Genomic DNA, 12953 nt, shown 5'->3' with positions numbered 1-12953 from the left:
CACAGGTAGGGCCTCAGTCCCTTCCAGCACACCTGCTCCTCACGAGTTACATCTCCGGCTCAGCCTCTTCTCTGGACTCTAGACCCACTTGTCTGCCTGCCCACTCGACCTCTCCTCTTAGATAGTGTAAAGACACGTTAAATTCAGCATTTTTGCAGCGAATGCCTTGATCTGCCCTGTTCCAACCCCATCGGGACCTGCCCCTTTTCCTCGGACTCCATCTGCACCCCGCCAGGTAGGCGGGCCAGAAGCGCGGCTGTCGCCTTGGCACCTGACTCTTGAGCATCCCCCCATCTCCAGTTTGTGGCTAAGGTCGGCTGGGTTGCTACCCTTCTCCTCTACATCCTTTAGCGGTTTCCCAGATTAGGTGCTTTCTTAGGACCTTTGGTCTGACTCTTCTGCCTCCCAGCCTCACCTCTACCTCCCCCGCCTTGTCCTTGCTGCTTCTGGCAGCCTGGCCCCTTCCCTTAACTTTACCTGCCCTCCTCTGTCTTGCCTCGCCTCTGGGCCTCTGCACACACTGTTTCCTCTGCAGGAATGCTCTTCCCGCTCTTAGCCTTGCTTTTGTATCTCTCAGATGTCAGTTCAAGGATCCCTTCCTCCCGGGGAAGCCTTCTGTGGCCTCCTGCCTGGCTCAAGTCCCCCTGCTACAGGCTCTCGGAGCTTTGGGTGCCTGGCCTGCACAGCCCCCCCGGTCCTAGTTGCCACTCAGCATCTGTTTGTGGGGTCATTTGACAGTGGCCACCTCTCCAATTAGAATGTCAACTCCCCAGGAGCTGGGACCCTGCCTGTTCTTGCCCTCTATGGCTCCCAATCACCTAGCACTGGGCCTGGCCCACGTAGGTGCTCTGTGTTGGATGGATGAGTCATAGTCACAGGGAGGCCACACGTTACCACCGAGGATGCAGGGAGCGGGGTGGGTGGGGTGGCGGGGGGGGTCACGTCTTCTTAGGGATGTCGGGGCTGTTAGCTCCTGAATGTCTGTGTTCTGGGCTTTCTTGGTGGACCAGAGATGACTTTATTTTGTGCAAGGTGGGGGACCTTAATCTCCCCCAGAGCGCACATACTTTCGGGCCAGGGCTTCATTTGCATACTGACCCTAAAGGCTCTACTCCCATTGTCCCCCTCTTCCTCCCCAGCCTGCAGTGCCTCCTCCGGCCCCCAAGCTTGCCGACACCTTCTCAGCTAGTGGAATGACGCCAGGTGTTCACATATGCCTAGGGAGCTGCTGAGGTGACGGGCGGGTGGGCCTCTGTCCTGGGGGCCAGGGCCGTAACATAGCTTCAAGTCCGATGCCTCAGTGTGCCCACGAGGAAGGACTGAGCCACGGGCACACAACGAGGGGCAGCCGGGCCAGGCACCTGGTAGGGCTGGTGCCTGCAGGGGTGGCAAACTCTCTAGCGCCTCCTTGTCTCCCTGGTCTGTCACTTGGGTCGATCTCAGCAGCAGAGGTCCAGGGGGCAATGCTCTGAGGAGTAGAGGCGTCAGGAGACGGTGTTAGGACGTTGTCACACCATCTGTACTTGAGTAATTTCTCTGCCCCAACAACCAGCTCCGTCACTTGGAGCAAGTAATTTCCACCTTGAGGTCTTAGTTCGCTCTTTCGAAATGTGAATAATAATTCCTGCCCCTCACCAAAAAAAAAAAAAAAAAAAAAACCCCAAAAAAACAAACAAACCTGTCCTGACTAGGTCAGAGGTACTTTGGCAGGATTAATTTTGCTACTTATGTGCTGGGTATTACTTGTTGCTGCCACATCTGATCCTCACAAGCACCGTGGGAGGGACACTGTATTATTATTCCCATTTTTCAGGTGGGAAAGCTGAGCCTCATAAAATAGGCACTGTCATTTTCCTAAAAGCCTTCTCAGCTATTTGAAGATGGGAGTCAGGTTTAGACCTGGGTCTGTCCAACTCGACAGCCCCGTGCTGGGTCCAAGCCACTGTCCCTGCCTTGAGGAGCAAACAGTGAAAGGAAAATGGATACAAAAAGCACTTTGGGAATTGCCCCCTGCCCTCTACATGCTGGGGTAGCTCAGGGTTCTGTCAGGTCTGAGGGCACATGGAGGGTCAGGCAGGGGTTTCCCCTCTCCAGGAAGTGTCTGGGTTCTGTGTTTTAAGTTGGGTGGATGGGAGGGGGGGGAGGGTCCTTCTGTGATCTGGAGTATGTCGATGTGTATGAATGAACATTGGTCCTTTTTTTTTCCCTGGGGAAAGGGAGATCAGGTGGGCAGGAGGGAGAAGTTGGTGTCCTTTCTCATGGTTTGAAGTGGAGGAGGTTATCAGGGAGATATCGGTGTTCTTAGTTCTCTGGTACTGTTGTGCAGGTTGTACGCTGCACAACTCCAGGAGGCACCATTCAAGTGAATGGCACTCCCTGGAGTTGTGCGCCATGCCTCATACCTAATGGCCCTGAAGCTATTCCTCAGTATAATAGCTCCACGGTAAGCAAAGATGGCAGTTAAAATTGACTGAGAAGTTACTGAGTAAGCACATAGCATTTATTCCATCTTAAGCCTCACAAACATCCTCTGAAGTCGATACTCTCGTTCCTCATGTTCTGCATGTGGGGACTAGGGGGGACGCCCAAGTTCACACAGCCCCAGCTTTCCCACTCTGCCATGCGGAAAGGGGTGTCGTGGGAAACCATCATCTGTGTGTCTCTGGTCCTCCCCCCCACAGCTGGACAAGATGCTGGATCCCCAGGTGTGGCGGGAGGCGGCCACCCAGGTCTTCTTCGCCCTGGGGTTGGGCTTCGGGGGTGTCATCGCCTTCTCCAGCTACAACAAGCCAGACAACAACTGCCACTTCGACGCTGCACTGGTGTCCTTCATTAATTTCTTCACCTCGGTGCTGGCCACCCTCGTGGTGTTTGCCGTGCTGGGCTTCAAGGCCAACATCATGAACGAGAAGTGTGTGGTCGAGTAGGTGGCGTCTCTCCTCCTGTCCGTCTTGCCCAGAGTCGGGGAGTGACCCAGAGTCCCCGTTCCCCCACCCCCAGGGGGTGGAGCTCTCTCTGTCCCTGGCCCCTAGGATCCCAGACTCAGGGGCAGAGATGTCTCTGTCAATGGCCCGTGGCAGGGTTGGGGGGGGTTGTCCTGCCTGGGTATCTGGGAGGCGCCTCCGGGACCGTGCCCACCCCTGCCTTTGTACCTGGCCCTCTCCACTTTGTGCCGCAGGAATGCCGAGAAAATCCTGGGGTACCTCCACACCAACGTCCTGAGCCGGGACCTCATCCCTCCGCACGTCAACTTCTCGCACCTGACTGCCAAGGACTACACAGAGATGTACAAAGTCATCAGGGCCGTGAAGGAAGACCACTTCGCATCCCTGGGCCTCGACCCCTGCCTTCTGGAGGACGAGCTGGACAAGGTGTGGGACAGGCTGCCCTTTTCGGGGTGGGAAGGAAGGCAGACGTGGGAGCGTGGGACCCAGAGACGGGCCTTGGGTGGCTGGGGCTCACATACAGGCCTCAGAAGGCCGCCTGGGACGCATTCACTTGCTTGAGAAACAGGGACTTGCTATGTATCCAGGGAGGGAGAGAGGAAAGGGATCAGCCAAACCCCTGCCTGGAGGTAGGTTGTCTGGACGAGGAGGTAAGGCAGACGTGCCTATCACAGAAATCACAGGAATTCTACAGAAAGACTTTCAGATTCATTGAATGGGTTTCTGTCTGTGTGTCGGGGGTCGCTGCCATTTGTAAGGCCCTTGCGACTGTGCTTTGTACGTGGCTCACAGAAAATAGCGTTTTCGTTAGTGTTTGCCTCTGCTGTACTCCCTTTGGCCCTCAGGACAGTGCTATGAATTGAGCATTAATATTGTCCCCTGTCCTATAGCTGTGTAGCGTGTAAGTTGGGAGCATTCCCGAGGCTTCACAGCTAGTAAGGGGAGCCAGCGTTCAAATCTCCATGCTCTGAGTCACCCCTTGCTGCTTCTGTTCCCTCCTCCCACTGTCCGCCCTGCAGCTCCCACTGCCACGATGACTTAGCTCCTGGGGTAGAGCAGGGGGATACCGCACCCTCATTAATGCTCAGGCCCAGGGGTGGACACCGTGCTTCTATTCCCATTTGCACAGCTGAAAGTTTTCAGAGCGACTGTTCTGTTAGAGGGGGTAACAGGAGAGAGACATGCCCACAGGGTCTTGGGAACCAGATGGTGCCAAGGCTTCCACGGGGCAGAGCCAGCTCCCTTGAGCCCAGGCCAATCCTGCCCTTCTTCAGCGGAGAACTGATGTCAGTGGGCAGCGTGTGGTCACTTGCCCCATGAGCAGGGGCCCCAGCATTAACACAGAGGCTCTTTCTCGGTTACCCATCGGAGTCACCTGGGAACTTAATAAAACCCAGATACCCAGCTCTACCCCCAGACCAATCAAATCACTGTCTCCACGGTGAGACCCAGGCATTGGTGTTTTAAAGGCTCCAATGTGGTTCCATTAGGCAGCTGAGGCTGAGCGCACTGTGTGAAAGTCTGGAGCTTAGGGCTGGGAGCTCCCATAGTTGTGACTGGAGCAATCAGGGAAGACCTCCTAGAGGAGGAAGGTCTCAAGCTGGGCGTCTTTCTAAATGTGAGCATCTTCATCTGAATCACCTGGGGTTGCTCTACAACTCGTAGCTTCCAGATCCCACAGGTGAACTTTTAAATCGGTATCTTACTCCCTGGGGTAGGACGGATTCTGACACTCACCCAAGTTTGAGACCCACTGGTCAAAAGACAAGAGGATTTAGGTGAGGGCACGGATTCCTGTGAAAGAGAGAAGAGTTATTCTTAAAGCCCCAGGGGCAGAGATAAGGAGGCAAGGGGCTCCCAGGAGTGGTGTGGGCCTCACTGAGCCCTCGCCCTCCACCCCGCCCTCAGTCCGTGCAGGGCACAGGGCTGGCCTTCATCGCCTTCACGGAGGCCATGACGCACTTCCCCGCCTCCCCGTTCTGGTCGGTCATGTTCTTCCTGATGCTCATCAACCTGGGCCTGGGCAGTATGATTGGGACCATGGCTGGCATCACCACGCCCATCATCGACACCTTCAAGGTGCCCAAGGAGATGTTCACAGGTAACTCCTCCTGGCAGGTGCCGCTGGCCTGCCGGGCTGCCCTCAGGGATGACAATCAGGATACTCCTCTGACTTTAGACAGACTCCATACTGAGAAGGCTCCCTGCTGCCCGCACTGGGATGCAGTTGGAGCCCAGCTTCTCTCCCAGAGAAGAGCACTCAAGAGCCAGGAGAAGGCTGTCTGGGCATCTGGGCCAAACCTGAGCTGGGGTGCGACCTCTTCCTAGGGTCATTTGCCCTTCTCTCGGAGGGCCTGCTGAATCCTCTTGGGCAGGGGTGTCCTCCCCTGTGCTGGCCTGCACGCCGTTCCATCTCTGTCATTCCCGGCCCTGGGCTGCTCCTCTCTTAAAGGAGTGGGGAGCTCAGAACCTCAGCATCTGGATCCCTCCCCCCTTGAAGGCCTTCTGGGAGGAGGGGTGGGAAGGGAGGGGCCTGGGTGCCCCCCAAGCCCCCCGGGCCCCGCCTACCCTGCACCCGTGCCCCCACACCGGCCTCCCGGCTCTCTGTAGTGGGCTGCTGTGTGTTTGCATTCTTCGTGGGGCTGTTGTTCGTCCAGCGCTCCGGAAACTACTTTGTCACTATGTTTGATGACTACTCGGCCACCCTGCCGCTTACTGTCATCGTCATCCTTGAGAACATTGCTGTGGCCTGGATCTATGGAACCAAGAAGTAAGGGGGACATGGGGAAGGGGTTGGATGGGAGGGGTCTGTCCTCTTCTGACCCCCTGGAGAGTGCTGTGTTCCCTGGGCTGCTTCTGAGTGGGACAGGAGATCACAGAGGCAGAATGTCAGAGCTGAAAGTGCCCTTAGAGATCATTAGGAAAAAATGAGACTCAGAGAGAGGACATGACGGCCCAAGGCCACGTGGCTGTTGAGAGGCAGAGCCAGGCTGAGCACGTGAGCCTCCTGGGTTCAGGTCCTGGCATCACCCTAAACTGCCTTAAGTTACCGTAGCCCCGTACCTGACAACCAACTCTTCAGAGTTCTGTTAACTTTCTTAAGCACTGAGCGAGTATACAGGAGGCCCCTGCTGTCAAAGAGTTCTTGAACTTCAGCAGCCCGAGGCAGTTTTCAGGTGATCGACATAGGGGTGTGTGACGAGGTGTGGTTAGGGCCGGAAGTGTGGGGTCAGGTGGGGTAAGGGAAGTCAGCGGTAAGGAAGGATTGGGTCTCCTGGCCTGAGCCTAGGGCAGAGCCACTCTCTCTGTCAGCCCCTAGCCTCATTCCTCATTTAACAAATCTGTGAGCCTGGGAAGCCCCAGGGCCAGGCCCCTCCCACTCTCTCTGCAAGGCCGGGGGCTCCCCTGATGTCTGGACGGGGTCTTGGAATCAGGCTGTCTCACGGCCCCGTTACAGCCATGTCCTTCTTACAAGAATGCGGGTGGGGACACCGTGAGACGGGAGAAGCCCCGGAGCCAGGGCTGGAAGGGGCCCTGACTCTTCTGCAATCTGGTGAAGCCCCTGTGTGCCTTCGCAGAATATTATGTTTAAGTGGGCAAAATAAAATATATAGGATTATACAGGAAATTAATTAAATTGAAAAATAGCAAAAATACTATTTAAAATCTGATACAGTAATGTATGTGCAGTTTTTTATGTATGTGTGTTATTTTTTACTGCATTAAGTCAGAAGATCTCGCTAGGGTAATCATAATGGTAATTGTGAAATAGTGAGGAATATAATTGATGTTTGTAGGTAGGTTCAGTTGTAATGTGATAGGGAGATACCTGTCATTTAATCAATTGGTGACAAAGTCTCAGGTACTGCTAATATCCCTGCTGTTGCTTGCATTTACAACAGAAAGAAACGCAAGATTTCAGGTAGGTGCTATTCAAGTAGAGATGATTTTTTTCTTATGACATTCATATACACAGCCTGCGGCTATGGTCATCCCCCGCACAGAGCGGGAGGTTAGAAACCCCTAAGTCAGGGCCTCTGGACACTGGGGACGTGCATTTCACCTCGTTTCCAGCAGGGGGAGTCTAGGGCCAGGCCAGTGTGAGTGGGGCTGGGCGCCTGGTGAACGCAGAAGTCCTCGGTGCCGGTCCGCCTGCCCGGCATGTCCCGTGGACTATAACATATCCCTGGGTGGGGTGTGACGTGAGGTAGTCAGAGGAAGTTAGCAGGGGACACCAGAGCCTGCCCAGAGGTCAGTTGGGCCACCGAATAATAAACTGGGAGCGCTGAATGTGAAGAATGGAAGAGCCTGGGAGGGAGGGACTGGTGGTCAGTGAAGTCTTCCTGGAGGAGGCGGTTGTGGGGGAATGCGCAGGCGCGGCGGGGATGCCAATGCCGGGCCCTCTGTGCACCTGGCAGGTTCATGCAGGAGCTGACGGAGATGCTGGGCTTCCGGCCCTATCGCTTCTACTTCTACATGTGGAAGTTCGTGTCTCCCCTGTGTATGGCTGTGCTCACCACGGCCAGCATCATCCAGCTGGGGGTCACGCCCCCGGGGTACAGTGCCTGGATCAAGGAGGAGGTGAGGGGGGACCTGAATGCAACAGGCAATAGAGAGAAACCCTCATAGGGTAGCTGCTGTGTGCCAGGCCCCTGCCAAGGCCTCTATTTTTACAGCAGCCCAGAGAGAGAAGAGGCGTTATCCCCTAGCGCACATGGGGAGACTGAGGCTCAGAAATGTTGACACCCTTGTCCAGTTCTAACCCATGTTCTCTCTCCGTGTCTGTGGAGCAGAATCACCCACCCATTTTACAGATGTAGAAACTGAGACCCAGGGGAGCTCGGGCCCTTGACCAAGGGGACCAGTTCACTCAAGTAGCAACCCTGATGGCCTCCATCTCTGCCGGTGCCTGGCCAGGATGGCAGGTGGGGGGCGGGGAGAGGGCAGGAAGAGATGGGCCTGGAGGCCCCGGGAGGGTGAGCCTGTCACAGCCCTCACCCGCGTCCCCCCCCCCCCGCTAGGCTGCCGAGCGCTACCTGTACTTTCCCACCTGGGCCATGGCGCTCCTGATCACCCTCATTGTTGTGGCGACCCTGCCCATTCCTGTGGTGTTCATCCTTCGGCACTTCCACCTGCTCTCCGACGGCTCCAACACCCTCTCCGTGTCCTACAAGAAGGGCCGCATGATGAAGGACATCTCCAACCTGGAGGAGAACGATGAGACCCGCTTCATCCTCAGCAAGGTGCCCAGCGAGGCGCCGTCCCCTATGCCCACCCACCGCTCCTACCTGGGGCCCGGCAGCACGTCCCCCCTGGAGACCGGCGGCAACCCCAACGGACGCTATGGGAGCAGCTACCTCCTGGCCGGCACCCCCGAGTCGGAGCTGTGACCACTGCCCCACCCTGCCCACCTCTCCCCCTCATGCCCATCCAACTCCGCTCATCCCAGCCTGGCCTCTCTTTCTAGGCCGGGTCCTCTGCCCAAGGAGAGGGGGTCTGCCCTGCCTCATCCCCCACCCCAGTCCCAGCCAGCTTCCCCCTACACCTGAGCAGGGGCTGGGAGAGACTCCGTCCCCAGTGCAGGCTCCCAACCCGTCTAACCTCCTGAGATCCTCTCACCAAATTGCAGCTGACAAACGGGAACAGTCCAGAAGCCCTGATTCCCAGCACAGGGGAGATGGCAAGTGGCCACTGTAGGGGTCGCTCCCCCCCCCCCCCGCTCTCCCTGTTACCTGGCACCTGTAGGTCTTAGGTCCTGGGCACCCTCTGTGCTGCCAGCTGGTGGTGAGGGGCACCGGGTGGGGTAGGATGCGGTGTGGGGCATCCCAGAGGCGGACTGATTTAAGGTTGGGGATGGGACGATTGTGCCAGGACTCAGGGCTCAGACTTGGGATGGAATCTTGTAGAAGTCCCCAGGTTCTGTTTTACAAGACAGCTGGTGCGCTCTGGCTTGAGCGCCAGCCTTGGCAGCGGGGAGGGGGGCTAGGCATGGGCGCCCCTCAGCCTGGGGCTCTGGGTGGAATCTCCCATGTCCTTGGCCCTGCCTGGGGCAGGATGTGTCCCGCATCCTGCCTGGGAGGGCGAGGATTGCCCGCGACCCTTCCCCACCCCCACTAGGGCTTTGCCTGCCCTCTCCGTCCCCAGCCGGAAGCCCACAGTAGTGGCCTGTGCCTTCTTCCTCGAGAGAGGAGGGGACAGTACACAGAGAGGTTTCCAGAGCACACCTGATGGTTCACAGCACAATTCAGTTGGTTTGGAGCACAATTGTGAAGCACACTCCCTCTCTCACCTGGGGCTCAACTTTCTCGCTAGTGGCAGCTTCTCTCCTGGAATGGGGGGGGGGGTCCCTGGAGTTCAGGGGCTCGTACCCAGGACACCTCACACCTGGGGAAAGACGGATAATTTCACTGCCCCTTTGGGCTGCCGCTCACTCTCCTTGTGCAAGCCCAGCCCTTGCGGTGTGCCCATTGTGTGCAAATAACCTCGGGAACCTTCCCCCAAGATGCCCAGCCCGTGGTGGGGAGGGCACACAGGCAGTGCTGTGGACGCTGGAGGCTCCCGAGAGGAAGGGCCGGGCTGGGCGCCCCCAGCACCCCCACCCACCCTGACCTGAGGCCTTCCCCGGAAGAGGGCTGCCCTCAGAGTGCAGGCTGGGAGGATCAGAGCCCGGCTGGAGAATCATGTCTGCAGAGCGATGGATGGATTGGTGCACGGATGGATGAATGGGTGCGCAGCCATGGATGGAGGGCCGGCAGGCAGGCAGGCAGGCTGGGCCAGCAGAACTCCATCTGTGAGACCTGTGGTGGGCAGAGCATCAGGCCACAGTGCTAGGTCTGGGCACCTTCGCGGAAGGTCATGAGTTCCTCTTGTGTTCTCAGCACGGGCAGGGACAGATGAGGTCCGGGGTTCTCTCCTTCGTCCCTTAGCCCCTTGGCCCCCCTCCCCCGCCACCTTGCCTGGGGGCCCATCCCCCCACCGTGCCATTTCCTTGACTCATCTCTCCCCCATATCCGCTCCCGTTTCCAGCCCTCCGGCCACACCTGTCCTTTCTGAGTGTGAGGGGAGAAGGAGACCCACATCTCCCCAAAGACATGAGCCTTTGGGGCACAACATCCCGCCTCAGGCACCCTCACCTAACACCTCCTACCTGGCCCCCTGCCTAATCCCAGCGGATTTAGCAACAGGAAAAGCAATGGCCCAGGAGAGACACTCTACTATATATACTCTTCTATATATTCTATTTCTATTGTACATTCAATCTGTACATGTGGGTGTAAATGCTGTTAACTGACAAACCCAATATTATACTGTGGCTGGTGGACTATTTTCATCCTCAGTGCTGTACAGATCTATTTTCATTGTATATTTGATATATTTTTAATTTTGTAGCGTGTGGCTGGGCCAGGCCCCAGCCTGCCAGCCTGCACCAGGGCGGCTGAGCTGGGCCGTCGGTTTGGTTCGTAGAGGCTGGGTAATGCTTGCAGCCTTTTGCCGTAGGCCAGGCCCTGTCCTTGCTGTGTCTCTGCTGTGTTAGACATAGGGCCTGGAGCTTGGTGTGTGCGCGTGCGCGTGTGTATGTGTGTGACGTGTGCAGGGTGATTTGTGATCCTCAGTGTTCACTGTGTTCCTGAAGACCACACTGCCCCCCCGCCCGCCCCCTCCCCCTCCCCGCCATCTCCTCCTCTCAGCTCTGTCAGGCAAGGCCTCGGGGCAGGGTGCTGTGGGGAAAGGCAGGTGTTTGTTGCTGGTGACTCATTGCCTTCACACCACTGGGCTTGCCAGAAACAGGGAAGGAGGAGCTTTGGCGGGGGGAAGCCCCTACATTTATTTTCTAGCCAACCTCTTGCTGTTCCCACTGGACTCATGAGCTCTTCATCCTAAGGAAAAGCACAGGGTTTCTTAAGATGGTGAGACCCCAGGAGAGCAGCTCACAGCGCCTCTGTCCCGCGTTTGTCCTTGAGACAGTTCTGAGGGTGTTCTGAAAGGAACAGCTGCTCTTGCCCTGTGCTTCTGACTCACACTCCTCTCCTCACTCCTCAGGGGAGTCGGGAGTGGGGCGAGGCCTGGGGGGAGTCAAGAACAGGTGGGGCATCTGATGAGGTACGATCCAGCCCCAGATTCCCCAGAGGAGCAGGAGGGGGCCGGAGAGGGGCAGGCCCCCACATCCCTGTACAGGGTCCCCATCCCTTACTGGCTTTGGTGCTGTCCATGCAGTGCCCACAGGGGACAGCGGACTCAGGGCAAGGCAGGGTGGGGCGTGCCCGAAAGAGTCCCCTGGTCCCCGTCCCTGCCTGTCCTCCAGCCCCAATCACCAGCTTCTTGCTCAGGGAGCCCTCTCCCCTGAGGCAGCATGAAGTCCGATATCCAGATGGGGATGGGCAGGGAGGGCACTTTAGTTGATACCAGCGAGGTTGGCTTTGGCCCTCCAGCAATAAATCTGAGGGAACTTGCACTTTCCTAGTGCCAGGAGAAGAATTCCTGAGTCACCTGCCATGGGCTGAGGCTGGGGGGCTGGAAGCCACGTGGCGCCAGGCCCTGAGCAGGCCTGCAGTATAATGGGCAGGGGGCTCCCCTTCTGCCCCTCCTCACAGCTGCATCCCCCTCCCATCCCCCCCAGAGTACTCCCATGGTGGAAAAGAGAAGAGGCAACAGGTTGGAACACACCTGACTCCCTGAGCGTCCACTAGGCCCTGAAATGGGGGGCCTGCTGCCCTCTCACTGGAGCCTAATGACTAGGGTTAGGGAAGAAGGGCACAGCGTCCCTCCTCGCCCTGAGCGCTGCTTTGTACAGACCCAGGCACACACAGCAGGTATCACCTTTGGTTCTGGTGCAGGTTTAGAACAGTTCAAATCCATGTGCCCCATGACTGGCCAGAGCCCTGGGTCAAGACCACTCAGCCCAGGGGAGGGGACGAGGCATTGTCACCCCCAGAACCCCTCCTTCCTCTCTTCACTCCCCGCCCACGGTGTACAATAAAGTGTCTGTTCTTACCTAACCCCTCTCGCCTTTCTGACTTGTCCCAGGCTCAGGGAGAGGGGATGGGGAAGCCAGAGATCCCAGGAGAAACTCCGGGGTCCACGCATGCATGGGATGGGCCAGAGAGGACCGTGGTGAGGTTGTGGGTGCTGGCTGGCTGGGGGGTTCGGGAACAATGAGGAGGGATGCATGTTCATGTTCCTAAGAATCATCCTGGGTGTTGAACATCATGCACGCTTGTAGCAGGCCTCCTTGGGGTCCAAGGCCTCCGCACACAAAATCTCATGTGAACAGCTTTGGAGGAAGGCGTTTTACGCTCCGGGTTTTCCCAAGTGTGGAGAATGAGGCTCTGTCTGACATGAGGATGGTGTTTGGTGTCCGCTTATGGGGAAACCCTACCTTAGTGCCCGGAAGAGCCATACCTGTCCTTCTGCAAGGTGGGGGCAGGTGGAAACTCACCTCAGGCGAGAGCTGGGGGCTGGGAGATAGGAGAGGGATGGCAGGGGCCTTGAGGGGTCACAGGGAGCAAGCCACACTCTAAGTTCTGATCTTTTGCAAACTTCAGTGGAAGGTAAGGCCCCCCCCTACCGCACCCCACTCCAGTCTGTAATTTTGCTTCCTCACCTCCTGCACACACAGCCAAGGTCCCCCAAGCAGCCCTCCATGTCCTTCTCCTGCCTTAGAAGAAAAGTGTCATTCCAGAAATAGCCACCAGATGGCAGGAGAACCTTTCCCTCCAGATCTTAGATCCCCCTACCCTCCTCCTCAACACCAGCACTTCCGCCTTTGTGGGTTAGTTTGTTCGTTGAAGGAACATTTATTAAGCATCCACGGTGACAGATCCTGTGCCAGCGATGGATGCACAAAGATAAGTAAATCAACCTCTGTTGTCCTGAGTTTTCTGAAGGGAACACCTCTCCCCACCATCCCCAGACTCCAAATCCCCCCATGTACCTCTCAATCGATAAAGTCCCCATGCTGAAAATGTCCCTCCTTGTAAATTCATTCGATCCTTTCGTTGAAGGGAGTGT

The 12953-nt window shown here is 57.1% G+C and overlaps 1 protein-coding gene across 2 annotated transcripts in view; it reads left to right on the top strand.

Moving 5' to 3' along the window:
- SLC6A17 (solute carrier family 6 member 17) overlaps positions 1-11932 on the top strand; it is a 48567-nt gene extending 36635 nt beyond the window's left edge. For both annotated transcript variants that reach the window (XM_025872624.2, XM_073896183.1), the window contains 6 exons: positions 2682-2923; positions 3179-3371; positions 4854-5046; positions 5556-5715; positions 7364-7526; positions 7967-11932. In XM_025872624.2, coding sequence (XP_025728409.1) covers positions 2682-2923; positions 3179-3371; positions 4854-5046; positions 5556-5715; positions 7364-7526; positions 7967-8335 — 1320 coding nt within the window. In that variant the 3' untranslated portion in view covers positions 8336-11932. The remainder of the gene's footprint in view (positions 1-2681; positions 2924-3178; positions 3372-4853; positions 5047-5555; positions 5716-7363; positions 7527-7966) is intronic.
- The last annotated feature ends 1021 nt before the right edge of the window (positions 11933-12953 follow it).

This window comes from Callorhinus ursinus, unplaced genomic scaffold, assembly GCF_003265705.2.
Source record: "Callorhinus ursinus isolate GAN/ISIS: 27379988/994484 unplaced genomic scaffold, GSC_fseal_2.0 scaffold9, whole genome shotgun sequence".
In the NCBI taxonomy this organism is placed as follows: domain Eukaryota; kingdom Metazoa; phylum Chordata; class Mammalia; order Carnivora; family Otariidae; genus Callorhinus; species Callorhinus ursinus.
This window is presented reverse-complemented; position numbering and strand designations above follow the sequence as displayed.